The sequence below is a fragment of the Myxine glutinosa genome, chromosome 1 (genome assembly GCF_964187855.1).
Source record: "Myxine glutinosa chromosome 1, kmMyxGlut1.1, whole genome shotgun sequence".
NCBI lineage: Eukaryota > Metazoa > Chordata > Myxini > Myxiniformes > Myxinidae > Myxine > Myxine glutinosa.
Genome location: NC_136261.1, coordinates 243,555,621 through 243,577,885, shown reverse-complemented (window position 1 = coordinate 243,577,885; position 22,265 = coordinate 243,555,621). Strand labels below are relative to the sequence as shown.

The following is a 22,265-nucleotide window of genomic DNA, read 5'->3' as shown; positions in this document are numbered from 1 at the left end:
ACGTAATTTTAACAACATATAAAATTCTAATGGATACTCACCATTGAAGCTACTGTAGCGACCCATGGGTTCCCCAAGCAAGACCAGCATCAGAATCTCCTTGCTCCAGCCGGTGACGTCACCGGCGGGGATCCCCGGCGCCAGAGTGGCTGGTCACGTGACCGCCAAAGCATGCCGCGCGTGCGGGTATAATCAGCTACACCTGTTGATCACGTGACCACCAAGCACGCCACGCTTGAGAGGCGTGGCTTTCGGTTTCTGGTTGTGCTTTATAATTCAGCCCGATAAACGGGCTTTTCAGTGTTCCCGAGTTGGTTACGAGAATAAATATCTTCTCGGACGAGTTTGTGTCTTGCCTGTCATTTCGTCCGTATCAAGCAAGAGCCCCGGCTCTTCAATACTACAACTTGCGTGATGAAGATGATGATGAATTAGCTGTGCAGTACTGATGACGATGAAGGTGATGATGATGAATGTACTGCACAGCCAGAAAGAGCATTACAGTTACCCATTACGTGGGTAACTAGTGCAAGTGGAAGCTGCCGCATCTGCGTTTTCCATACGCACGAATCTTTGTCTCTTTGTCTACTCTTCTACTGTACACTATGTACAGTATTTTATTTCTTGTAATATGTTTTAAATACTGTATTTTTCTTATTTTTTTACGTTTTAAAAAATTTTTAGGCTAGAAAATGCTTATTTTACCACAAAAATATTTAAAATAATAGTATATAAAAATACATTTATACCAATACATTTATACCGCAAAATCCCGCGATAGAGCGAAAAATCCGCGATATAATTTTACATATACTAGCGAAAAAAACCCGCGATGTATCGAAGCCGCAAAAAGTGAACCGCGATATAGCGAGGGATGACTGTCATATATATATATATATATATATGTTGCTCGGCTTGGCTCCGCCCCTCACGAAAGCGCGCGCTGTGTCACGCTTTTGATGTTCGCGAGACGAGGCTGAGGGCGCGCGATGCGGCTTGAGAACTCCAGAATAAACAAGAAATATCCATTTTTAAAAATACTTTCGTTTAATTAACGATATCTGCCAAACCACATGCCCTATCGCAAATTCCAAAAGGATTTTAGTAGACTGACATGCAGAACAGATCTGTGAAGTTTCTCCTCGATTGGATCAAAAATGAGGGAGGAGCTCGGTTTTAAAGGTTCATGCTTAAAAACGTCATAACTCTAAAACCATGTGACGCATGACGTCATGCTCGCTGACTTTTTTGTTCGTCATGGGTATGCGATTCTGCCTGCAAAGTTTGGCCTCGATCTGTTCAGCCGTTGCAGAGAAAAAGGGGTTTTCGTGTTTTCATGAAAAATATGGCGGCCGAACCACGTGACCTGTGACGTCATAATTACCATTAAAATATTCTAATGATCTCAATCGGTCCCATTATTGCAGAGAAATTGGTTTTTAAAGGAAATTAAAACTTAAAATGGCACTGAGTTAAGGATCATCAGAATTATCAGAATTCCCAAAGTTCAAAGTGCCATAACTTTGTCAAAAATGATCGAAACGTCGTGAATTTCGAACTTGATCTGTACCTTTTCATGTGGAAACCATGTGCCAAGGTTGAAATCATTAGCATTAAGCGTTTAGAAAAAAAGTCCGGAAAACTGTTCTTTGCGTGATGGACTGACGGACTGACAGACAGACGGACGGAGGGACGGCGTGCAAACCTATAGTCCCCTCCGGTGTACACCGGTAGGGGACTAATAACATGGGCGAGTCTGAAGCATCACAGGCTAAGTGAGTGTGAAATTGTAGAAGGCATTAAGGATCGAATAGAAATGTAACTCAACTTATTTTTTTTTTTGTATACAAGATCGAGGCTCGTGAAAGAGCTCACATTAATCACACAAAAAGTCAAACCGACACAAAAAAACACAAAATAAGGTGAGCGGTAGATAAGATGGGGAGAGAGGGGGAAGGACACAAACACAACATTTGAGAGCAGGGACATCGGGAGAAATGTGGGAGGGAGAGGGCTTGGGGGGAGGTGGGAGAGGTATAAAACATATGGACACTGCAAGGACTTCCAGGAAAGAAGTTTGAATTTCCAAAAAAAGTATCTGGGGTGATTTAGCGGGGGTAGAAAAGATCAAGATTTTGGATGGGGGAAGATAAGAGATGGTGGTGAACAGCTGTTTTAAAGACATGGAGGGAGGAGTGGGATTGAAGGGAGAAGGGGAGTTTGTTCCAGAGGTGGGAGAAAAGGGGAATGAAAGAGTGAAGGTGAGCAGAGAGCCTAGATTTTGGCAGTTTAACCATAAGATGGTTGCAGGCAGATCTTGTGCGACATGTAGGAATATTTGGGGGACAGAGCACAGAGAGAGCTGGGGGAGCAAGGCCGGAGAGGAGTCGGTAGAAGACGAAGAGCACCAACCTGCGGTGAGTGAGTGAAAGGCCCTCAGAGTTAGCTTCATCGCAGGAGATTCCAATGATTCTGAAAACTTTGGCTTCAACAGCGTGAAGCCGAGCTAGGTGTGAGGCAGGAGCACCAGCCCGGAGGGGGGAACAGTATTCCATTGAGCTGTGGATGAAAGCCTTGTATGTGGTGAGGAGCTCAGGTGTGCCAAGGAAGGACTTCGCACGACCAACGATGTCTAGTCGGCGACTGGCTGGAGGCCAGCTTGGAAATGTGGTTTTCCCAAGAAAGATCATGGCAGATAGTGAGACCTAAAAGCTTGAGCGACAGAACTTCTTGGAGAGGATTGTTGAGAAAGTAGATGGGAGGGTTTTCCAGTCGGTCTTTTCGGAGATACATAGTAAGAGTGTGAGATTTGTCAGGATTGAAAGACATGTTCCACTTCTTTGACCAGTCTGTGATTTTGTCCAGGGCTGCAGGCTGCCGATCCGAGGGATGAGGAATGGAGAGGCAGAGAGTGGAGTCATCAGCAAAGAGATAGAGAGGATTTTCCAGAGAGTCGGAGAGATCATTGATGAAGACCAGAAAAAGCACCGGGCCCAGAACACTACCTTGGGGAACTCCAGCCAGAACAGAAAGAGGCAATGAGAGAAATCCATTCAGGGCCACACGTTGACTACAACCAGAGAGGAAGTCCACAAGCCAAGCATGGAGATTTCCTTGGATACCATAGGAGGAGAGTTTGGTGAGCAGAGCTGGGTGCCAGACCGTATCGAAGGCACGTGATATGTCAAGGGAGACAGCTCTGATTTCCTGTTTGGCATTGAGGACCTCCATCCATTGTTGACAGCAGAAGCAACATGTCCAGAGTAGAATGACCTGGTCTGAATCCAAATTGATGATCGGAGAACTACGTAGATATATACACATACACATGACCACCCCACCCCCACCCATCTGTATCCCTTAGCCGCTCCTTTAGGGAGCCACATGTAGCGGCTCCTATAGGGAGCGGCTGTTTCTCATACAAACAAACTTAATAATACAAGGTTGCGTGTTGGTAGTGGAGATGGTAAAGTGTATGCAAATAAATAAATAATCCAATGCGTGTCAGTTGTAAAGTGCATATAACGTGCTGGTTGTAAGGTGATTGTAAAGTGACGCCATAGATGTTGAAGTGCATATACATAAATGGTTACTAAATCCATATACCTAAGTTGCCTTTATGATGAAAAATAATTTGCCTTTGCATAAAATAATCACTACAACTGTACTATTAGTTTCTTTTAATTGCCAAACTTCGGCAATATAAATCACATGTCCCATCACGTTTCGCTCCAATGCCGAAATCATTTAAGGTTCTTCATGCCCAGCTATTATTGCAAAAATTGTGCTGAATACGAAAGAAATGTGCCCAGTCATTTTTTGAGTGGAGACTGGACAGATGGACAGACCGATAGGACGCAAAATATAAGCCCTCACAGAGCTCAGCTGATGTCCAATTTAATCACCCGAAAAAATGGAAAATTTAATCACCAACGTATATCACCTGGGAAAACATTGATGTCGATGAGAGCTCGATGCCCCGTTCCATTTTCGACAATGACATCGACGCCAATGAGAGAGGCTCCAAGAACAGGTCGAATGGCTGTGACCAGTTGATGTGCAACCTCATTTGGCAGCTCTGAGTCCATTCGCTGAGTTCCATGTAGTGGCTACAAAGTATCAAAAACAGGCCGCTTTATTACTTGCTCATTTGTGTTCCACAATCAACCCCTCACTCAACAAAATCCAATCACTAGCTCCTCGCAATAAAATGAAAGACAACACAAAATAAACCCACAAGTTAACATCATAGCTAGATATTGTTACACAACTCTGGGTGGCGCCAGCAACACCCCGATGGCCTAATTATTACAACTGTGAACCCAGATGGCCGATCGGGTAAAGGGGATACAAGTTCCCCTAATTTCCCCAAATAGTTAAATTTTGAACCGAACTGCACCAAGGAAATGAAGGGGTACCAACACCTCAATTAGAAGTAACTTATTGTAAGCCTACAAGAACAGAAACTAAATTACATTATAATAAACAACCAGTGACAAGACCATTTGTAATGATATGGGCCAGCAGAGAAAATCAAAGGACAATGGGAGGGAATAAAAAGGGGACGAGGGGAAGGAGTGGGTGCGGGAAGGAGTGTTGAGTTGAAAAGGAGTAAAAAATAATGATAGAAACCAGCCCTGTTGTGATGATGTTTAAAGGGGAAGGAAATGGAGAGCGAGAGCCTGGAAACGCCAGTTGAGGTAGAAATGACTGCTGGCATCCAACTACTTGAAGAACTTCGGTGGCAAATGATGACCCATTGGGCTGGCGTATCATCTTTCTGTCTCAATTCTCTCATTAAACGCACCATCTACAACTTAGGGCTCTGCGCATGCGCAAGATTGGAGGTCACGTCTCTTCAAAGCTGTCCATGCGCGCATGCTTTCGAAGTTAAGAAATTTTTCACAATTGTGTTTTTGTCGAAACTGTATCTTTCTTTCGGTGTGTGTAACTATTGGTGTGTCTTTAATAGGATTCTCGGTATTGGTTTTTCATACCTGTGTACAGAATCGTCGGTTAGTTCGTGTCGCGCATTCTGAGGCCTAGTGTAGTAGGCTACCGTGTCCGACCTTGGCGTGAGGCTTTGTTTTTGTCTCAGCGGTTCTTCGATTGCGCTGCAATTACTTTCGGTCTCTGTTTTTCACGGTCTTTTCACCTCATACTTCCTCGTTTTAAAATGTCAACTCAAAAAAAAAAAAAAAAAAAATAAATAAATAAATTTCCTTCTCTGTTCTTATCTGTTTGTTCGTTCTTATTCGTTCGTTCGTTCTTCAACCACGTTGTTAAAAAATGTTTAAACTGTCCCCTGAAGAACTGTATTCTGTCGTATACTAAAACACCTTTTTCTTCTTCTTCTATAAAAGGATGCTTTTGACTTGCTCACCAAATCTATTCATTCCAAAATTAAATTCCATCTCTTACAGTGCCTCTTTCATACATTCCCTAATCTCTCCAGCACTCCACCCATCCTTCAGCGTCCTCAAACGTATTTTTGACTCGAAGGTCTCAAGAAACTCATTTTGCAATAAATGTTCGTTTCGCATTAATCGTACACTTTTCAAAATCCAATCTCACCCCTCCCCTCCAAATCTTCCCCATCACCCCTTCCCTCCAAAACTTCCCCATCACCCCTCCCCTCCAAAACTTCCCCATCACCCCTCCCCATCAAATATTCCCCCTTGCCCCTCCCCTCCAAATCTTCCCCATCACCCATCCCTTTCAAATCTTCCCCCTTGCCCCTCCCCTCCAAATCCTCCCCATCACCCCTTCCCTCCAAAACTTCCCCATCACCCCTCCCCTCTAAATCTACCCCCTTGCCCCTCCCCTCCAAATCTTCCCATCACCCATCCCTTTCAAATCTCCCCCCTTGCCCCTTCCCTCCTAAACTCCCCCCACACCCCTCCCCTCTGAGACTCTCCCTCACTCCTCCCCTCCTAGACTCCCCTCTCACCCCTCCTCCTCAAAGCGTCCTCCCCGCTTCTTCCCCCTTCCAACTTTCACCTTCATCTCCCTCAACCTTCTGCCTCACTCTTCCCCCTCCTCAAATAACACCTCACTGCGCCTCACCCAATCACCATCAAACCTTTTGTCCGCCCCATTCTTCCCTTTCTCCAAGCTATTCTGAAATCTCTGACACACCTTCAACAGCTCTCCCTACCTCTTCCTCCTCTTCCACATCTTACCCTACCGCCCCCCCCCCACCCCCTGTTCTGTATCCGATGCTCCCCCTTCCTCTTCTTTAACAGTATGGACCTCAAACATCCAGGGCCTGCGCTCAAACTTGAGCGATCTCTCCATACAGGTTGCTTCTGACAAACCAGACGTGATCTGCTTAACAGAAACGTTCCTCCTTCATGATATCTCTGATTCCTTGGTATCTCTCCCAGGTTACTCCCTCCTCCGGTATGATAGACCTGAGCCTCGTCCTGGAGGTGGGGTTGCTATCTTTATAAAAAATTCTCTTCCTCACTCGCCCTGCACTGCCCTCTCTCCACCTCACCCCCAAGGAATACCTTTGGCTACGGCTTCCCCTTCGCTCCCACCTTTTGTTCATATGTGTGTTGTACCATCCACCAAACAGTGATGTCTCCATCTACATCTCGCTGTCTGATAATATGGACCAACTTCTATCTACCCATCCCAACTCTCTCTTCCTCATATGTGGTGATTTCAATTATTGTCACCATGCCAGTTGGCTGGGTGTGGGTACCTCTCTCACCAGCCATGGCTCTTCAGCAAAGGACTTCTGTGACTCACTGGGACTGACACAATCTGTCAATTTCCCGACCCAGATCTCAATCAACGGAGCATCTTTTCTTCTGGACTTGGTTATGACTAACTTCCCTGAAAATGTCTGCTGCTCTTCTTCTGCTCCAATCGGCTCATCTGATCATGTGCTTGTTAAAGTGGACATCTCTCTGACCATTCTCAGAGAGCCTCCACAGCGTCGACGAGTCTGGCATTTCACTCAGGCCAACTGGCACGGTCTTCAAGCAGCCATCAATCATCTGGACTGGTCTCTCATCTCTACCGCCTCTGACATCAACTCATCCTGGGAATTCTTCCAAAGTAAATTGCTCTCTCTCTCATGCACAGATTTATCCTATCTCGTCTTCAGTTGTCATCCCCTTCCTCCCGTCCATGGTACACGGAATCTTGTGGTGAGGCTATTGCCCAGAAACAACTTGCTTTCGTCTCCTGGAAAGCAAATCCAACGGAAGGAAATCTCATTTCCTTTCACAAAGCCCGAAACAAGTGTGTCCCCACCCTCAGGAGAGCCAGGAAACAATATGTCTCTGTTCTCAGGACCAAACTCTCTTATCTGTCTCCCTCTTCCAAATCCTGGTGGCGTCTGGTCAAATCTGTTTCTGGTGTTTGTTCCCCCTCCATCCCCTCCCTCACCTCAAACGGCCACACGGCTGACTCCGCACGTGAAAAAGCTGAATGCCTCAACTCTGTGTTTGCCTCTAAATCTTGTGTCCCAAACCCATCCCTCTCTGTACCCACCGTACCCAGTCGTACCCAGCTGCTCCTGGACTCTGTGTCCATTCCTCCTGACAAGGTGGAAAAGTTTCTGTCAACCCTCGACTCTGATTCTGCAACTGGACCTGACGGCATCAGCCCACGGGTCCTAAAATCCTGTTCTTCCGCTCTTTCCCTCCCTCTCTCTGTTCTCTTCACCCTCTCTTTTGCTCAAGGTCATCTGCCATCTGCTTGGAAATCTGCCAACATCACCGCTTTGCACAAAAAGGTGCAAAAACAGATCCCAGCAATGACAGACCAATCAGCCTTTTCCCAATTATCAGCAAAGTCATGGAATCCATCATTGCTTCAGATATGAAATCTTTCCTCTTCTCCAATGGCTTGATCTCTGATCATCAATTTGGTTTCAGACCTGGTCACTCTACTCTGGACATGCTGCTTCTGCTTTCTCAACAATTGGTTGGAGGTCCTCAATGCCAAACAGGAAATTAGAGCTGTCTCCCTTGACATATCACGTGCCTTCGATACGGTCTGGCACCCCGCTCTGCTCACCAAACTCTCCTCTTTTGGTATCCATGGAAATCTCCACGCATGGCTGGCGGACTTCCTCTCTAGTCGTAGTCAACGTGTGGCCCTGAATGGGTTTCTCTCATCTCCTCTTCCTGTTCAGGCTGGAGTTCCCCAAGGCTGTGTTCTGGGCCCTGTGCTTTTTCTGGTCTTCATCAATGATCTCTCTGACAACTTGACAACGATTTGTCCCACTTCATCCTTCAAGCAACTCACCCCCATCACATCACACCTCTCTTTCGCCATGTGCTTTGCAATCAGAAAGCAGTATTCAGGATTGCAAAGCACATAGCGAAAGAGAGGTGTGATGTGATGGGGGTGAGTTGCTTGAAGGATGAAGTGGGACAAATCGTTGTCGACCCAGATGGAATTAAAGGAAGATGGAAAAGATATATGGAAATGCTGTTGAATACAGAGAATGAATGGGATGGCAACATAGAGAGTAACCCAGTTTTAGGACCGGCAGAGAAGATAACTGAGAAGGAAGTTGAGGAAGCGATAAAAGCAATGAAGAGTGGAAAAGCGGGAGGGCCGACGGGAGTTGTGGGAGATATGTTGAAGGCAGCAGGAAGTTGGGGTGTGAAGAGAATGACAGAGATCTGTAATCTGGTGGTGAAAGAAGGCCGCATTCCAGTGGATTGGGAACTGAGTACCCTCGTCCCTCTATACAAGGGGAAAGGTGACCCTCTGGAGTGTGGCTCGTACCGAGCGATAAAGTTATTGGAGCATGGAATGAAGGTATTGTAAAGGGTGTTGGAAAGGAGGATAAGGAAGAAAGTGAAGATCGACGAAATGCAGTTTGGATTTATGCCAGGAAGAGGAACGACAGATGCGCTTTTCATTGTGAGGCAGTTGCAGGAGAAGTACATGGATAAGAGGAAGAAGTTGTTTTTTGGGTTTGTTGATCTGGAGAAAGCATTCGATAGGGTTCCACGCAAAGTATTGACATGGGCATTGAGGAAGTTAGGAGTGGAGGAATGGTTGATCAGAGTAGTGATGGCAATGTACAAAAGAGCACGCACAGCTGTAAGGACGAAGGACGGAAACAGTGGTGAGTTTGAGGTGAAGGTGGGAGTGCATCAGGGGTCGGTACTAAGTCCACTACTATTTGTAGCTGTGATGGAGGTGCTGGCTCAGAACGTAAAGGAGGGTTTACCGTGGGAGTTGTTGTATGCAGATGATCTGGTGTTGATTGCGGAAAGTATGGATGGACTGAAGGAAAAGATGAACAAGTGGAAGGAATGTATGGAGACAAAAGGTCTGAAGGTGAATATCGGAAAGACAAAGGTGATGGCAAGTGGTAAAGCATGTGGTGAGGTGGAAAGAACTGGGAAGTGGCCGTGTGCTGTGTGCAGGAAGGGTGTCGGAGTGAACTCCATTCAGTGTACAATGTGCGCTGAGTGGGTTCATCAAAAATGTAGTGGTCTGAGAGGGTCATTAACCAGTGTGGCAGCTACATTCAAATGTAAGGTGTGCGCAGAGGGAGCTGCAGATGGAGGAAATGTTGAGTTGGATCTTGGAGATGGCGTGAAGCTGGAAGGTGTGAAAACATTTTGCTACCTCGGAGACATGCTGAATGGAGAAGGTGGATCAGACTCGGCAACGGTTGCTCGAGTGAGATGTGCATGGAAGAAGTTTCGGGAACTGAGTGGCGTGCTGATGAGGAGGAGAGTGTCGCTGAAGCTGAAGGGAAAGGTGTATGCTGCATGTGTGAGAAGTGTTATGATTTATGGGAGCGAGACATGGGTAATGAACGTAGAGCAGCAACGAAGGCTGGAAAGGGTGGAAATGCGAATGGTTCGATGGATGTGCGGAGTATCGTTGAGAGAGAGGAGGACAAATGATGAATTGCGAAAGATGATGGGAATATTGCCTGTGATTGATGCTGTGAAGAGGAACAGGTTGAGATGGTTTGGTCATGTATTGAGGAATGAATGAAAGTGACTGGTTGAGAAGAGTGATGGAAGTTAATGTAGAAGGAAGTAGAGGACGGGGAAGACCGAGAAAGACTTGGCTAAAGATGGTGGAAGAAGAAATGCGGGCAAGGGGGTTAACAAGGAGAGATGCAGAAAATAGGGCAAAATGGAGAAGATTGTCATGGGGACCGCAAGGCTAACCCCCGCTCTAGCAGGGAAAATTGCCTTAAAATGCATGTTGTTGTTGTTGTTATCAATGATCTCTCTGACTGTCTTGAAAATCCTCTCTATCTCTTTGCGGATGACTCTACTCTCTGTCGCTCCATTCTTCATCCCTCAGATCGGCAGTCTGCAGCCTCCTCACTCTCTGCAGACCTGGACAAAATCACAGACTGGGCAAACAAGTGGAACACGTCTTTCAATCCTGACAAATCTCACACTCTTACGATGTCTCTCCGAAAAGACCGGCTGGACAACCCTCCCATCCACTTTCTGAATAATCCTCTCCAAGAAGTTCTGTCACTCAAGCTTTTGGGTCTCACTATCTGCCATGATCTTTCCTGGGAAAACCACATTTCAAATCTGGCCTCCAAAGCCAGTCGCCGACTGGGCATCCTCCGTCGTGCGAAGTCCTTCCTTGGCACACCTGAGCTCCTCACCACATACAAGGCTTTCATCCACAGCTCAATGGAATACTGCTCTCCCCTCTGGGCTGGTGCTCCTGCCTCACACCTAGCTCATCTTCACGCTGTTGAAACCAAAGCATTCAGAATCATTGGAATCTCCCGCGATGAAGCTAACTCCAAGGGCCTCCACTCACTCACTGCAGGCAGGTTGGTGGTCTTTCCGTCTTCTCCCGACTGCTCTCTGGCCTTGCCCCCCCAGCTCTCTCTGGGCTCTGTCCCGCAAATATTCCTACAGGTCGCACAAGATCTGCCTGCAACCCTCTTATGGTTAAATTGCCAAAATCAAGACTCTCTGCTCACCTTCACTCCTTCATTCCTCTTTTCTCCCACCTTGGAACAAACTCCCTCACTCTCTTCAATCCCACTCCACCCTCCAGGTCTTTAAAACAGCTGTTCACCACCATCTCTTATCTTCCCCCATCCAAAACCTTGATCTTTTTTACCCCTGCTAATTTCACCCCAATTCCACTTTTTTGAAATACCAACTTCTGTCCTTGAAGTCCTTGGTGTCCTTGTGTTTTATACTTCTCCCACCCCCCCCCCCCCCTTCCCACATCTCCTCCTCCCAAGCCCTCTCCCTCCGACACATCTCCCTGCTCTCAAATGTTGTGTTTGTGTGCTTCCCCCTTCTCTCCCCATCTTGTCTTCCACTACCTCTTTTTATATATTTTGTTTGTCTGGTTGATTTGTTTGTGAAGTAAATGTTAGCTCTTTCACGAGACTCGATTCAGGATACAACAAAAAAAAAAAAAAAAAAAAAATCAACTCTCCCCGCCTGTCGACAGTGCATCGCTTAAATAGTCTCACCATGCTTCACCCTCAGTGCACATTTGGACCAAACTGCCAATCAAATGGGATGAACAAAGTTTCAAGATTCAAGCAACGGTTATAGTATGAACCAAGCTTATGGAATGGACATGAAACATTTTGTTCAAAGACCAGCTTGTCAAGAAGCTGGCAGCTAGCGCTGGTGGGTACCTGCCCTGCATACTCCGATAAATAACTGACTAAAAAATGAAACAAGTACAGATACATTCAAAGTACACCGCCCCCATGCCAAATAATTAAATATCCTACAGCGCGGCATTGCCGGGGCGCCTTTGGCGCCCGGCAATACCGCAGTGCAGCTCATTGAGGCTGCATTGGGACGGAGAGGTGTACACTAATTGATTGATTAATCGTATAATAAAAAACAATAAAAGATTATCACAAAATATTTTCTTAATTGGCTAATAGCATAACTACACCACTCGTGCTTCATCCGAAGATGTATCTTTTAGAAATTTAATTAAATATGTCATTAATAAAAAATTAAATAATTAATTGATTAATTATAATTAATCGATGAATTGATTAATTGATTAATCAATAAATCAAAAATATCCTTGATAGCCACATCACTTGGTCACTCATGTCCAAATATTAGCTTCCGAGCTCAAAAGGTGCCTGAGATATTGGCCAAATGAGAAAGAAAATAAATAAATGATTAATAATGAAAATAAATAAATAATAATCATGAAAAAATTAAATTATTAATCAATTCGGTCATAGAACACATAAACCACCACCATTTCATCAGAATCTGTAACTAAAAAAAAAAAGAAAAAGTAGTCATTAATCGAATAATTAAATAATTAATCGATTAATTGATTAATTTATAAATCAAAAATAGCCTTTGCAGCCAAATCACCTGGTCATTGGCATGTCCAAATATCAGCTTCCTAACTCAAAAGGTGCCTGAGTTAATGGTCAGAAGAGAAAGGAAATTTGATTAATTAAATAAGTACTTAATTAATCGCTAATAATTAAATAACTCATCAATTAATTGATTAATCAAAAAACAAAAATTACGTTTTTGACAAAGGACTTGCTCCCTATTGTGCCGAAATTTCAGCTTCCTAGCTCAAAGGATGGCTGAGATATCGCCCGGACAAACCAACAAACAAACAAGAAAACAAGAAATCAACCAGAGTGAAAACTGAGTACTCCCTTTCAGCGTGCGTCACTGCTGAGCCCCCCCCTTCGGTGCCCGGCAATGACGTTTTGCAATGCCTGGAGATGGCATAGGAAAGGAGCGGTGTACAACAAACAAGAAAACAAACAACCAGAGTGAAAATTGAGTACTCCCTTTCAGCGTGCGTCAGTGCCGAGCCCCCTTCGGTGCCCAGCAATGACGTTTTGCAATGCCTGGAGATGGCATAGGAAAGGTGCGGTGTACAACAAGAAAACAAGAAAGCAAGAAAACAACCAGAGTGAAAACTGAGTACTCCCTTTCAGCGTGCGTCACTGCCGAGCCCCCTTCGGTGCCCGGCAGTGACGTTTTGCAATGCCTGGGGATGGCATAGGAAAGGAGCAGTGTACAATACCACCTGCTGACTTGTCCAACAAATTACCCAGTGTGGCCCATTTATGTAATATTTGCATTAATAACAATAACAATATTAATATAACCAGAACGGCACTCGGTAGAGAGTATACCTCCTCTAGGTTGAATAGTTTACGTTTTGTATCCCACTGATGGGTCGGATCTGCATCTGGACCTGAACCAAAATCTAATCGGCTTGTTCTTGTCACTAACACAACTAGTCCACCTTAGTTTTCGTCCAACTCCGTCCATAACTTTTTGAGATATCGTGCTATGTATCGGTTTTAGCCCAATCGCTCGATGGTGAAGAATCACTTTTAAAATTCTCTGATCCAGATTTGAATCTTCAACAAAATCGAATCAATTCTTCCATGTCACACACCAAAGCCATCCACCAAGTTTTGTCCGAATCTGTCCACAACTTTTTAAGATATCATGCTGTATATCGTTTTTTTCCCCCATCTCTCAATGATAAAACATAATAATCGGCATCTATTCTTTTTAAACAGCTTTAATTTCCTTTTCAATTTTTTTTTTTTTTTCGTTTTCGCCATTTTGTTGTTACTTTTATCTTATGTACCATATTTGTTACTAAGCATCTGTGCCGCCAAAGCAGCTTCCTGAGCAAGGGTTATACTGGATGGTCTGGGTGGTTTGCCATTGCCTTCTCAGCAGTAGTTCCGACAATAATTTGTAATTTGCTCAGAGTGCCGGCAATAGCTCACCCACACTTTCTGAAGGAAGGACACAGTGGGGATTTTTAACGTCCATCAACGAATGTTGGAAGACAGAACACCCATTTTAATGTCCATCAGAGGGATAGCACACATGGATGATTCACCCTGCCTGTGAAACATCGGGATGACAATTGATAACTGGGTTGAGTTTCAAACCCAAGCAGCTTCGAGGACAGGGTGGGTACCTCAAGGTCATCCTGTCAGCCGAGACCGCATCTTAATGACGTATCATGACGGGTGCACAAAACTTAACACAACACAGAGTCTGAATAATCACGACGGAGGCTGAGGCATAAATGTGAAATGCACAAACCTATGGTGTACAAGCCCAGCCTGGATTGCTTCAGAAATAATAATGATAAAAACAATATTATACAATTATAATATATTATACAATATTATTATACAATATAAAAAGAATTATAAAAAAAAACAAAAAAACAATAGCATGGGCGATATACAAGCACAGCCTCATTAGCTTCCAAAACATTTTTTTTAAATGCGGGCAGTGCATAGTCACAGAAGGCTGGTTTGATTGCTTGATGCCTCGAAAAAACAATAACTCGGTTTATGTAATGAAGCCAAACCATTTATATTGCATTGTGTTTATATAGCTTGCATCAATTCCAATTCCACTGGGCCAAAAATGAATGATCCTTTAGACCAGAAAGCTTGAAGCCTGGGGTCGACACACACTGTGTCCCTCAGAACGCCTGTGACGCCGATAGGTTTCAACCTTCGATATTTGATGATGCTTTTAATAGTCGCTGTTGGTCTTTTTCACACTGAAGACAAAAGTTATAGGGAACTCATGATGATTGGGAATACAACAACATTTGCATCAATTTCACTTCACGTCCCAAGGAGCATCTTATTTAATTATATACACAAAGAATTAAGTTAAGCACCCCCCCCGTTTTTTTACAACCTCGCACGTTACAAGTTTGTTGTCGTCAAAACAGTGTAATATACCCATGATATTGCTATATTTTCTGGAGAAGTGATATTATGGTCACATAAAAACATAACAATCATGCCGTTTTCAATATTTTATTCTGAATAATTTAAGGTGAAATTTTTTGGGAATTTTAGGCATATTTTCACCTCAATTTAAGTATGGAGCTATAGGTCCATCACGGACAGTGTGGATGACGTTTATGTTTTCTAACGTACAGTCATTGTTCTGAGAAGACCTCTAGCGATCTTTGCGTCAATAACGTGTGTAGGACCCACGTGATCGGATCACTGACTCAACCCTACGTCACAGATGCGTGCACTCATCTGCATTTCATCAATGGATAATTGCTAATGTCATACCAATCATTATTTGATCTCACATACCTTAGAATATATGCCAATGTATACATATACACAAAGAATATATATTAGGGGGTGCTTACCTTAATTCGTTGTGTAGGGGTGCTTAACTTAATTCTTTGTGTATATATCAGGTTTTAAAGAAAAGTTTTTTTTCGATTTTATTTTACGATTTCACTCTAGATTTCAACGTAATTATTTAGGCCATGAGTTCTGATCGTGAAAATATTGAATCATATTTCAAATATCACCTTTCAATAAGCCTACAGTGCCTATAGAAAGTCTACATTGCAAGTCAGAGCAAAGGGTATGAATACTTATGTCAATGTGATATTTCAGTTTTTTCTTTTTAATAAATTTGCAAAACTTTCTAAAATCCTGTTTTCTCTTTGTCATTATGGGGTATTGAGTGTAGATTGATGAGGGAAAAAAAGGAATTTAAACGATTTCAGCATAAGGCTGCAACATAACAAAATGTGAAAAAAGTGAAGGGGTCTGAATACTTTCTGAATGCACTGGACATAAAAGGTACAGGAGGTATATTGTTTATGAAAAAAAACAAAAAAACACAAACCCGTAGCCGAAGGAAGCGGTTCCTTTTGGCATTTTTTAATATGAAATAGGCAAATAAAAGAAACGAACAAAACTCTTTAGAATTACCTTTATGAACCCTCTAGAATTACATTTTAGAACGCTTTAGAATTAAACACATTTTAAATTAAACACAAAATTCATTTTTGATGGACGGATGGAAGGAAGGAAGGCCAAAGCTAAATTTTGAAGTGGCTTCACCGCTTAAAACAAACAGAGGGTTAGATTGCATATAAGATGCATACAATATGGGATACAGTACATTCTAGGGCTTATAGACCATAAAAGCTCAATGTTGTACTGTTTGTACCACTATTCACATGTTTTGTTCACCAGTCTCATTTCAAATATGTGGCTGGTGAAAATCAGGTACAACTTAACTTTTCCACCTACCACAGTACAATATCCTTCAGCCCGACTAAGTTGCCAAGTCTCTAAATCACGCCAAGCTCCAGATGGTGATGTTAATTAAATCCAATATCAGGGGAGGACATGAACACTGATGCCCTTTGCTTGATGAATGCACACACAAAAAAAATAATCTGCAAGACATCAAGCTAGCTGCAGACTTCCTTTTTTCTTTTTCTTTTTTTACCTTTGTCAGCTCAGACGACGACTCTGCCTTAGACACCTCTTGACTGCAAAAAAACAACGTTTCCATTTCTGGCAACAAAATAAGAACAGGGAAAGTCAGTACATTGCAAGTCATAGGAATGATGTTGGGGGTAAAAAAGAAAAACACACACAAAAAAAAAACAGGCTCTTGGGTTCAGGGTGGAGGAGGAAGAGGGGAAGAGGGAAGAGCACAATTCTCTTCATATAAATATGTATGGCATAATGCTGCTCCCACTGGAAGGGGAGTGGGAAGAGGAGGGGGGAAGGGAGGGGGAAACAACCAGTCCAGAATTCTAGGGTGACATCAACCCGTCCGAAATTCCGGGGAGGTGGTGGGGAGGGAAGAGGAAGGTGGGGAATTTTTTTTTTTTAATGGGGAATTAACCCATCTGCAATTCTGGGCAGATGGGTTCTTCACCAGTACATTCCATTTTGGATGATGGAGAAAAGTGGGAGGCGGACCAATCATATTTGATGTGCAGTATTAAAAAAAACAAAAAAAGAAGATTTTCACCCTTCTGATAACTGTGAGAAAAATATATATCGTGTGGTGCAGGTAGCACGGATCATTAAAGGAAATCCTCAACATCTTGTACCTGATTCTCCACTGGGGAAGTTTCTGAGAGAAGGACGTTGCACTACAGTGAGTGTGTCTCCAATAATGTACACCTTGTGTAGAGTAGCATTGTGGTTTACAAAGCTTTGTGCCACACAAGGAGGTGAGACATCTTTGAGTCCAACACGATTAAATATCACCGCCATCTGGTGATCACAAGAATGGTACATAGTCAAAACAATTAAAACAGGTACAGTCTACCATTTAAAAAAAAATACACAAGTGGTATTAATGGAAAACACATATATGGGCTGTTACCCCCAAAATAGAAAAATTATTGAGATTCTGAATAAAATAGCAAAATGTCTACAATATACAAAAACAATTATTCATGTGCCACGTTATGTATTTCACGGGTCCCCAAAAACTGATGGAAAAGTTAAAAAGAAGTATTAAATAATTGTCTTCTTTAAGCAAAAAAAACACCTCAAGTGACTTCACAAGGGACATGAGAAATACCCATACAACCAAAATCTCTCTCATAGCAGAAACTGCACTGACACATGCACATCAAGACAATCCACTTGGCTGTTCCAACTATATTCAGCCCTCATGGAGTGTCGGTCACACAAATGTTGCTGTTACTGCGAGTTCATTTGACTAACTGTTATTCATCTGCAACAAGTTCATAGTACCTACACAGCAATTTCACCACTATGAAGTCAGATACTCATACATGCCGAAACTTGTCTGCATCTGTTTGGCAAGAACACACATCGGTTTGGTTTATACAATCAATGGTTACAGCTGAAATTTTGCTTTCAGGTGGTTTAAAAAGGAAAAAAAAACAAAAAAAAACAGCACAGGGGAAGGGTTGAGCCCTAAAATCAATGGGATCCCACTGGATGTAAAAGCAAAGAAAGAGAGGAAAATATAATCAGGATTGTCTGTGCCATAGATGATTGGTCTACAGCAGAATAAAGAGGGGTTGAGGAGCTTTGCAGAAAAACAAGGAGGGGAATTTTGCAGACAAACAAGGAGTATCCAAAATGGCCATGACAGTGCAAACTACAACGACACTCGGTAGAGTGCACACCTCTGCCAGGCTCAACAGTTTACGTTTTGTATCCTACCGATAGGCCGGATCTGGATCCGGACCTGAACCAAAATCAAATTGGCTTGTTCTTGTCTAACCTACCCAAATCATCCACGAAGTTTTGTCAGTCTGTCCACATTTTGAAATAACATGCTATATTCGTTTTTAGCCCCATCTCTCAATGCTGAAGAATCACGAAAATTCTTGTATCTGGATCCAGATCTTCATCAAAATCTCATCAATTTGTCCTTGTTGCACATCCAACCTGTCCACCAACGTTCAGTCGAATCCATCCCAAACATTGAGATATCGTGCTCATAAACATACCAACAAAGAGAAACAGGGATGAATACATAACCTCCAACCACCTTTGGTGGCAGAGGTAACTAGTGGCCTCAGAAGGACTTCCTGGAATCCCATGCTCGATGCGGCTCAGTCACAAAATGGCAGAGAAGGGGACCCGAGATTATGCACCAGATGATGAAGCAGCTTCCCAGGGTGCTATACCCGGGTTTTGGCCTCTGGCTTTCTGGCAAGCAAGCATGTGGAAACACCGACTCCAAGGGTACCCTCTAGCAGCACTGCAGAACTGGGAATCCAACCCATGAAGCAGAAATAACCCACAAAAACCCCATCAGGCAGACAGCCCCAAAAGCTTGCAACAGAACCAATGTTCTGCTAAAGGGACAGGTGGTGGTACCGCCTCGGACAGCTGTGGACAGCCTACCACTTAATTGTCACACTTTGTACGTTTCCACTTCTCCCTCATCCAGAGCCATGCTCATGGTTCTGATAATAACGGCAAGGTTCCTCATTTCTCGTGTTTTATTCGTCAGATGCTAAAACCTATTAGCATGCTAAATGAGATAATTTCCTGTGGAAAAATGAAAAAAAAACCCCCCAAAAAAACAAAAAAAAACGGTGCATTCTTGCAATCATAAAGTCTCATATGGGGTGATTATTACAACAAATACCATGCATACATCATTAATGCCTTTACCTCGTGGGAATTCAAACCGTGAGCAACTCTTGTTTTGCAAACTGTAAAATACATCGTCACACTGTAAGTATATCACATTTATCCTCTCGTTTTATTTTTGCAATTTATTATTCAAATACAACACAATTGCGAGTGTGAAAGAGGTTGAAAAGAGGCAGCAAAGAGGTGGCCAAACATGGGGCAAAGAAGAGAAAAGGTCAGGTAAATAAAAGTCAAAAAGAAGATAAATAAAATATGGGATGGGTTTAAATTACAGGTTAAAATTGAAGGTTAAAATAAAGGTTAAAACCCCATCAAAAGGTTTAAATTGCAAAATGACGTCCGTCAACATGGGTGACTTTGAATGCCAGGGCGACTGATTAATTACTGAGGGGTCATGGGAGCATGCGGTGGTGTTGGTTCGTATGCCGCCTGTGGCTGCTTGGCTGCATCATTTTCTGGGGGAGCAGCTGTGCGGCTGATGCAGCACCTCTGTTACCATAGGAAGATGGTACTCATTTTCCCGACCTCTGAAGGATGACAGGCTGAGTCATCCCACCTGGTGTTATTTCAACAGCACGGCAGGGTCTCAAACTCAGGACCCTAAGATCTCAAGCCAGCCACCTTAACCGTTAAGCCAACACCAGGCTAATGGGGGCATGAAATGAAGCAAGACTTTTTTTCTATTTTTTTTTTTTACAGGAACTGAGGCTCGTTGTGGAGCTGCCACACACAAAATAAGACAGACAAATACATAAGACACAACAGAGGTCTGTTAGACAAAACAAACAAAGCCACTGAGCATGGGGAAGTGCCATCACTTCCGGGGCACTCTGGATGCCAACGATGCCAGAACAATGGCTCCGTCTTTCACACTACACTCAGAGAGGCATTTCCTAAGGACGAATTTCTTCCTCCCCATGGATGCCAACCTATGACTTTTACCAACATATACTTAAAGAAATATACAATTAATATTGCAAGCAACACAATATTTAAGGAATATTATCAATGTGACTTTGTGAATAACGAAAAGATTGTGAAAACTTGTTCAAAGCATTCAAAGTAGCTCCAGTTGACAGGAGGGAAACTTTCAGTAAATAATATATAGGGATTTTTTTTTAATTATACAGAGAAAAACAGCATCATTAATTTGTTGATTGACATACGTCAGTTGATGGACTTACAACTCCTTTCATAAAGATAAGCTGAGTAGAATAAAAAGAATATGAATAGAAATACTAAGATTACTACTACTACAATGATAAATATAACTACTCTTCTTTCTGGTATTCTGCCCAAAGTCAGTTTCAGTGCTGCCAAATAAGCCCCATGGAGAGTGTTACCACAGGTGGTATGCCGTTCCCTTCCCAGTGGTTATCAGGGCAGGAATTTAGACCTTGTTCATGGTGCTGGCAGCAATAGCTGACCGACTTTTCACGAAGCACACTGCGGGATCTTTAATGTCCATCAACTAATGTCGGTAGATGGGTCTCCACTTTAACGTCCATCCAAGGGACGGCGCACACATTGATGAATCACCCTGCCCGTGAAACACCAGGATGACAGTTTACATATAGGACGACATTTGAACACAGGCTAGACAGCTCAGAGGCGCGTGGGCATGCCTTTACGCTATCTGCCAGCCACTACTATTGCTAACAATAATAATGAGTACGAGAAGAAGAAGAAGAACAAAAAGTGAAAGAAGAAGAATAAGAAGAGGAAGAGGAAGAAGAGGAGACTTGTTCCTCCGAAATTATTACGTGTGCAAAACCTCACACAAAACTCTTTGCACAGACAAATATATTCAGTAGGAAATGTAATTAAATTTGTACAGTGTACCAAAAGGAAATGTGACATTCTTCACTTTCAGCGCTTCCAATATTTTCTCAGGGTCAGAACTCTCCAGGAGTGCAAAACTTGGCGTGTATATCAGCGAATCTGTTTCAAAGAGAAGCAAGAATAAAAATGAGGTAAGATAAATAAAAAAAACGTATTGTTGCGGATCTCGGAGTACGGCACTCCCGTTAGCAAGGGGGGTTAATCCCCTTGTCTTGTTAAGCTGGCCGTCTCCGGTCCTGGAACTATCCCGCTCCTTTGCGGGATGAGATTGGCCAGGGTGATTGGTCAAAGGTTTCCCAAATACCTTCACCAATCTCTCCGCAAAGCAGGGAGATGAGTCCCTGCTCGAACTGCGGATGCGATGGTAACTGCCGAGCGGTTTAGCAATCCACGATCCGAGCCGTTAACAAAAGGACTAACCCGATTCTGAGCGGTTCCTATATCGTGCCACCGATATTCAATGGGGAAAAGACAAAGACGATCGGACGAGAGGAAGCCAGAGAATAAGAAGGGTGAAGGAAGAACAAATATGGTTTATTCACTATCTAAAAGAGGAAACAAAAGAAGGGAGTATACAAGAAGAAGGAAATAAAAGGACATCGGGCAACCTTATACACTCTTATACAACACGACCATGACAATACAAACACACTTACACGAATGGGGTGGTGGTGGTGGGAAGGAAGAGAAGGGTCCAAGCAGATGGTTCCAGGCTCCGGGTCCACCGCGAAGAATGGCAGGCAGCTGGTGTCGTTGGCGCGCGACCGGACCTTACAAATGCGAGGGGCGGGGGATCTCCGTACGTATAGCGTGCCGAACGCTCTCAAAACCACGGCAGTTCGTATCACACGATCGTCCCAAGCGATCCTCCACGCAAGGTTCTTATCATTCGCCGCCTCTGCGCTGTTCGCTCAAGTTTGCCGATCATCTGCCGATCTCTCTTCTCTTGATCATCTGCTCTCTCCCCCGCATCTGCGTGAAAGGGCTTCGCGCTCGCGCTTTTATCACAAGCCTCGCGTATCAAGCCGCGTCCACTTTGCTCCGCCTACCGGTGAACACGCCTCGGCCCGGATTGGTCAAGAGGGTTCATTGGTAACTCCCCTTGTGACGCGTTGATGGGGCCACGCCTATGTTCCTGGCCGCTCCTCCCTTCTTCTCCCACTCTGACCGCGTGCGTAATGGCGGCGGGCAGGAACAAACCAAAAGGCAGCGACGACGGCAATACGGCTACTGGCACTTTGGAGAGAGAGAGAGAGAGAGAGAGATTGGGGATAATTGAAGGGGCCTAGGTTATTTGATTAATACAACGCAGATTCAACTATTGGAAACAGATCCTTACCTGAAACACAGACTAATGAAATAACTAAAGAAGATCCTATGGTGTCCTACGTGTTGTACATCGCCTAACTAGGGTGCAACCTTTGACCTTTACACCAAAAATGGGAGTATTTACAGGGGATTATTTATAAGGGAACATTTACAAAAATTTAGTAGTGAAGGGTTCTCAAAACCA

At 43.6% G+C, this 22,265-nt stretch overlaps 1 protein-coding gene across 7 annotated transcripts in view; it reads right to left on the bottom strand.

The window, feature by feature from the left end:
* The window catches only part of LOC137435479 (inositol-tetrakisphosphate 1-kinase), a 58,394-nt gene that overhangs the window by 9,329 nt on the left and 26,800 nt on the right, over nt 1-22,265 (bottom strand). For all 7 annotated transcript variants that reach the window (XM_068129338.2, XM_068129313.2, XM_068129321.2 and 4 more), the window contains exons 6-10: nt 20,753-20,851; nt 18,929-18,969; nt 16,873-17,038; nt 16,257-16,324; nt 3,944-4,109 (exon numbers count right to left, since the gene is read on the bottom strand). In XM_068129338.2, coding sequence (XP_067985439.2) covers nt 3,944-4,109; nt 16,257-16,324; nt 16,873-17,038; nt 18,929-18,969; nt 20,753-20,851 — 540 coding nt within the window. The remainder of the gene's footprint in view (nt 1-3,943; nt 4,110-16,256; nt 16,325-16,872; nt 17,039-18,928; nt 18,970-20,752; nt 20,852-22,265) is intronic.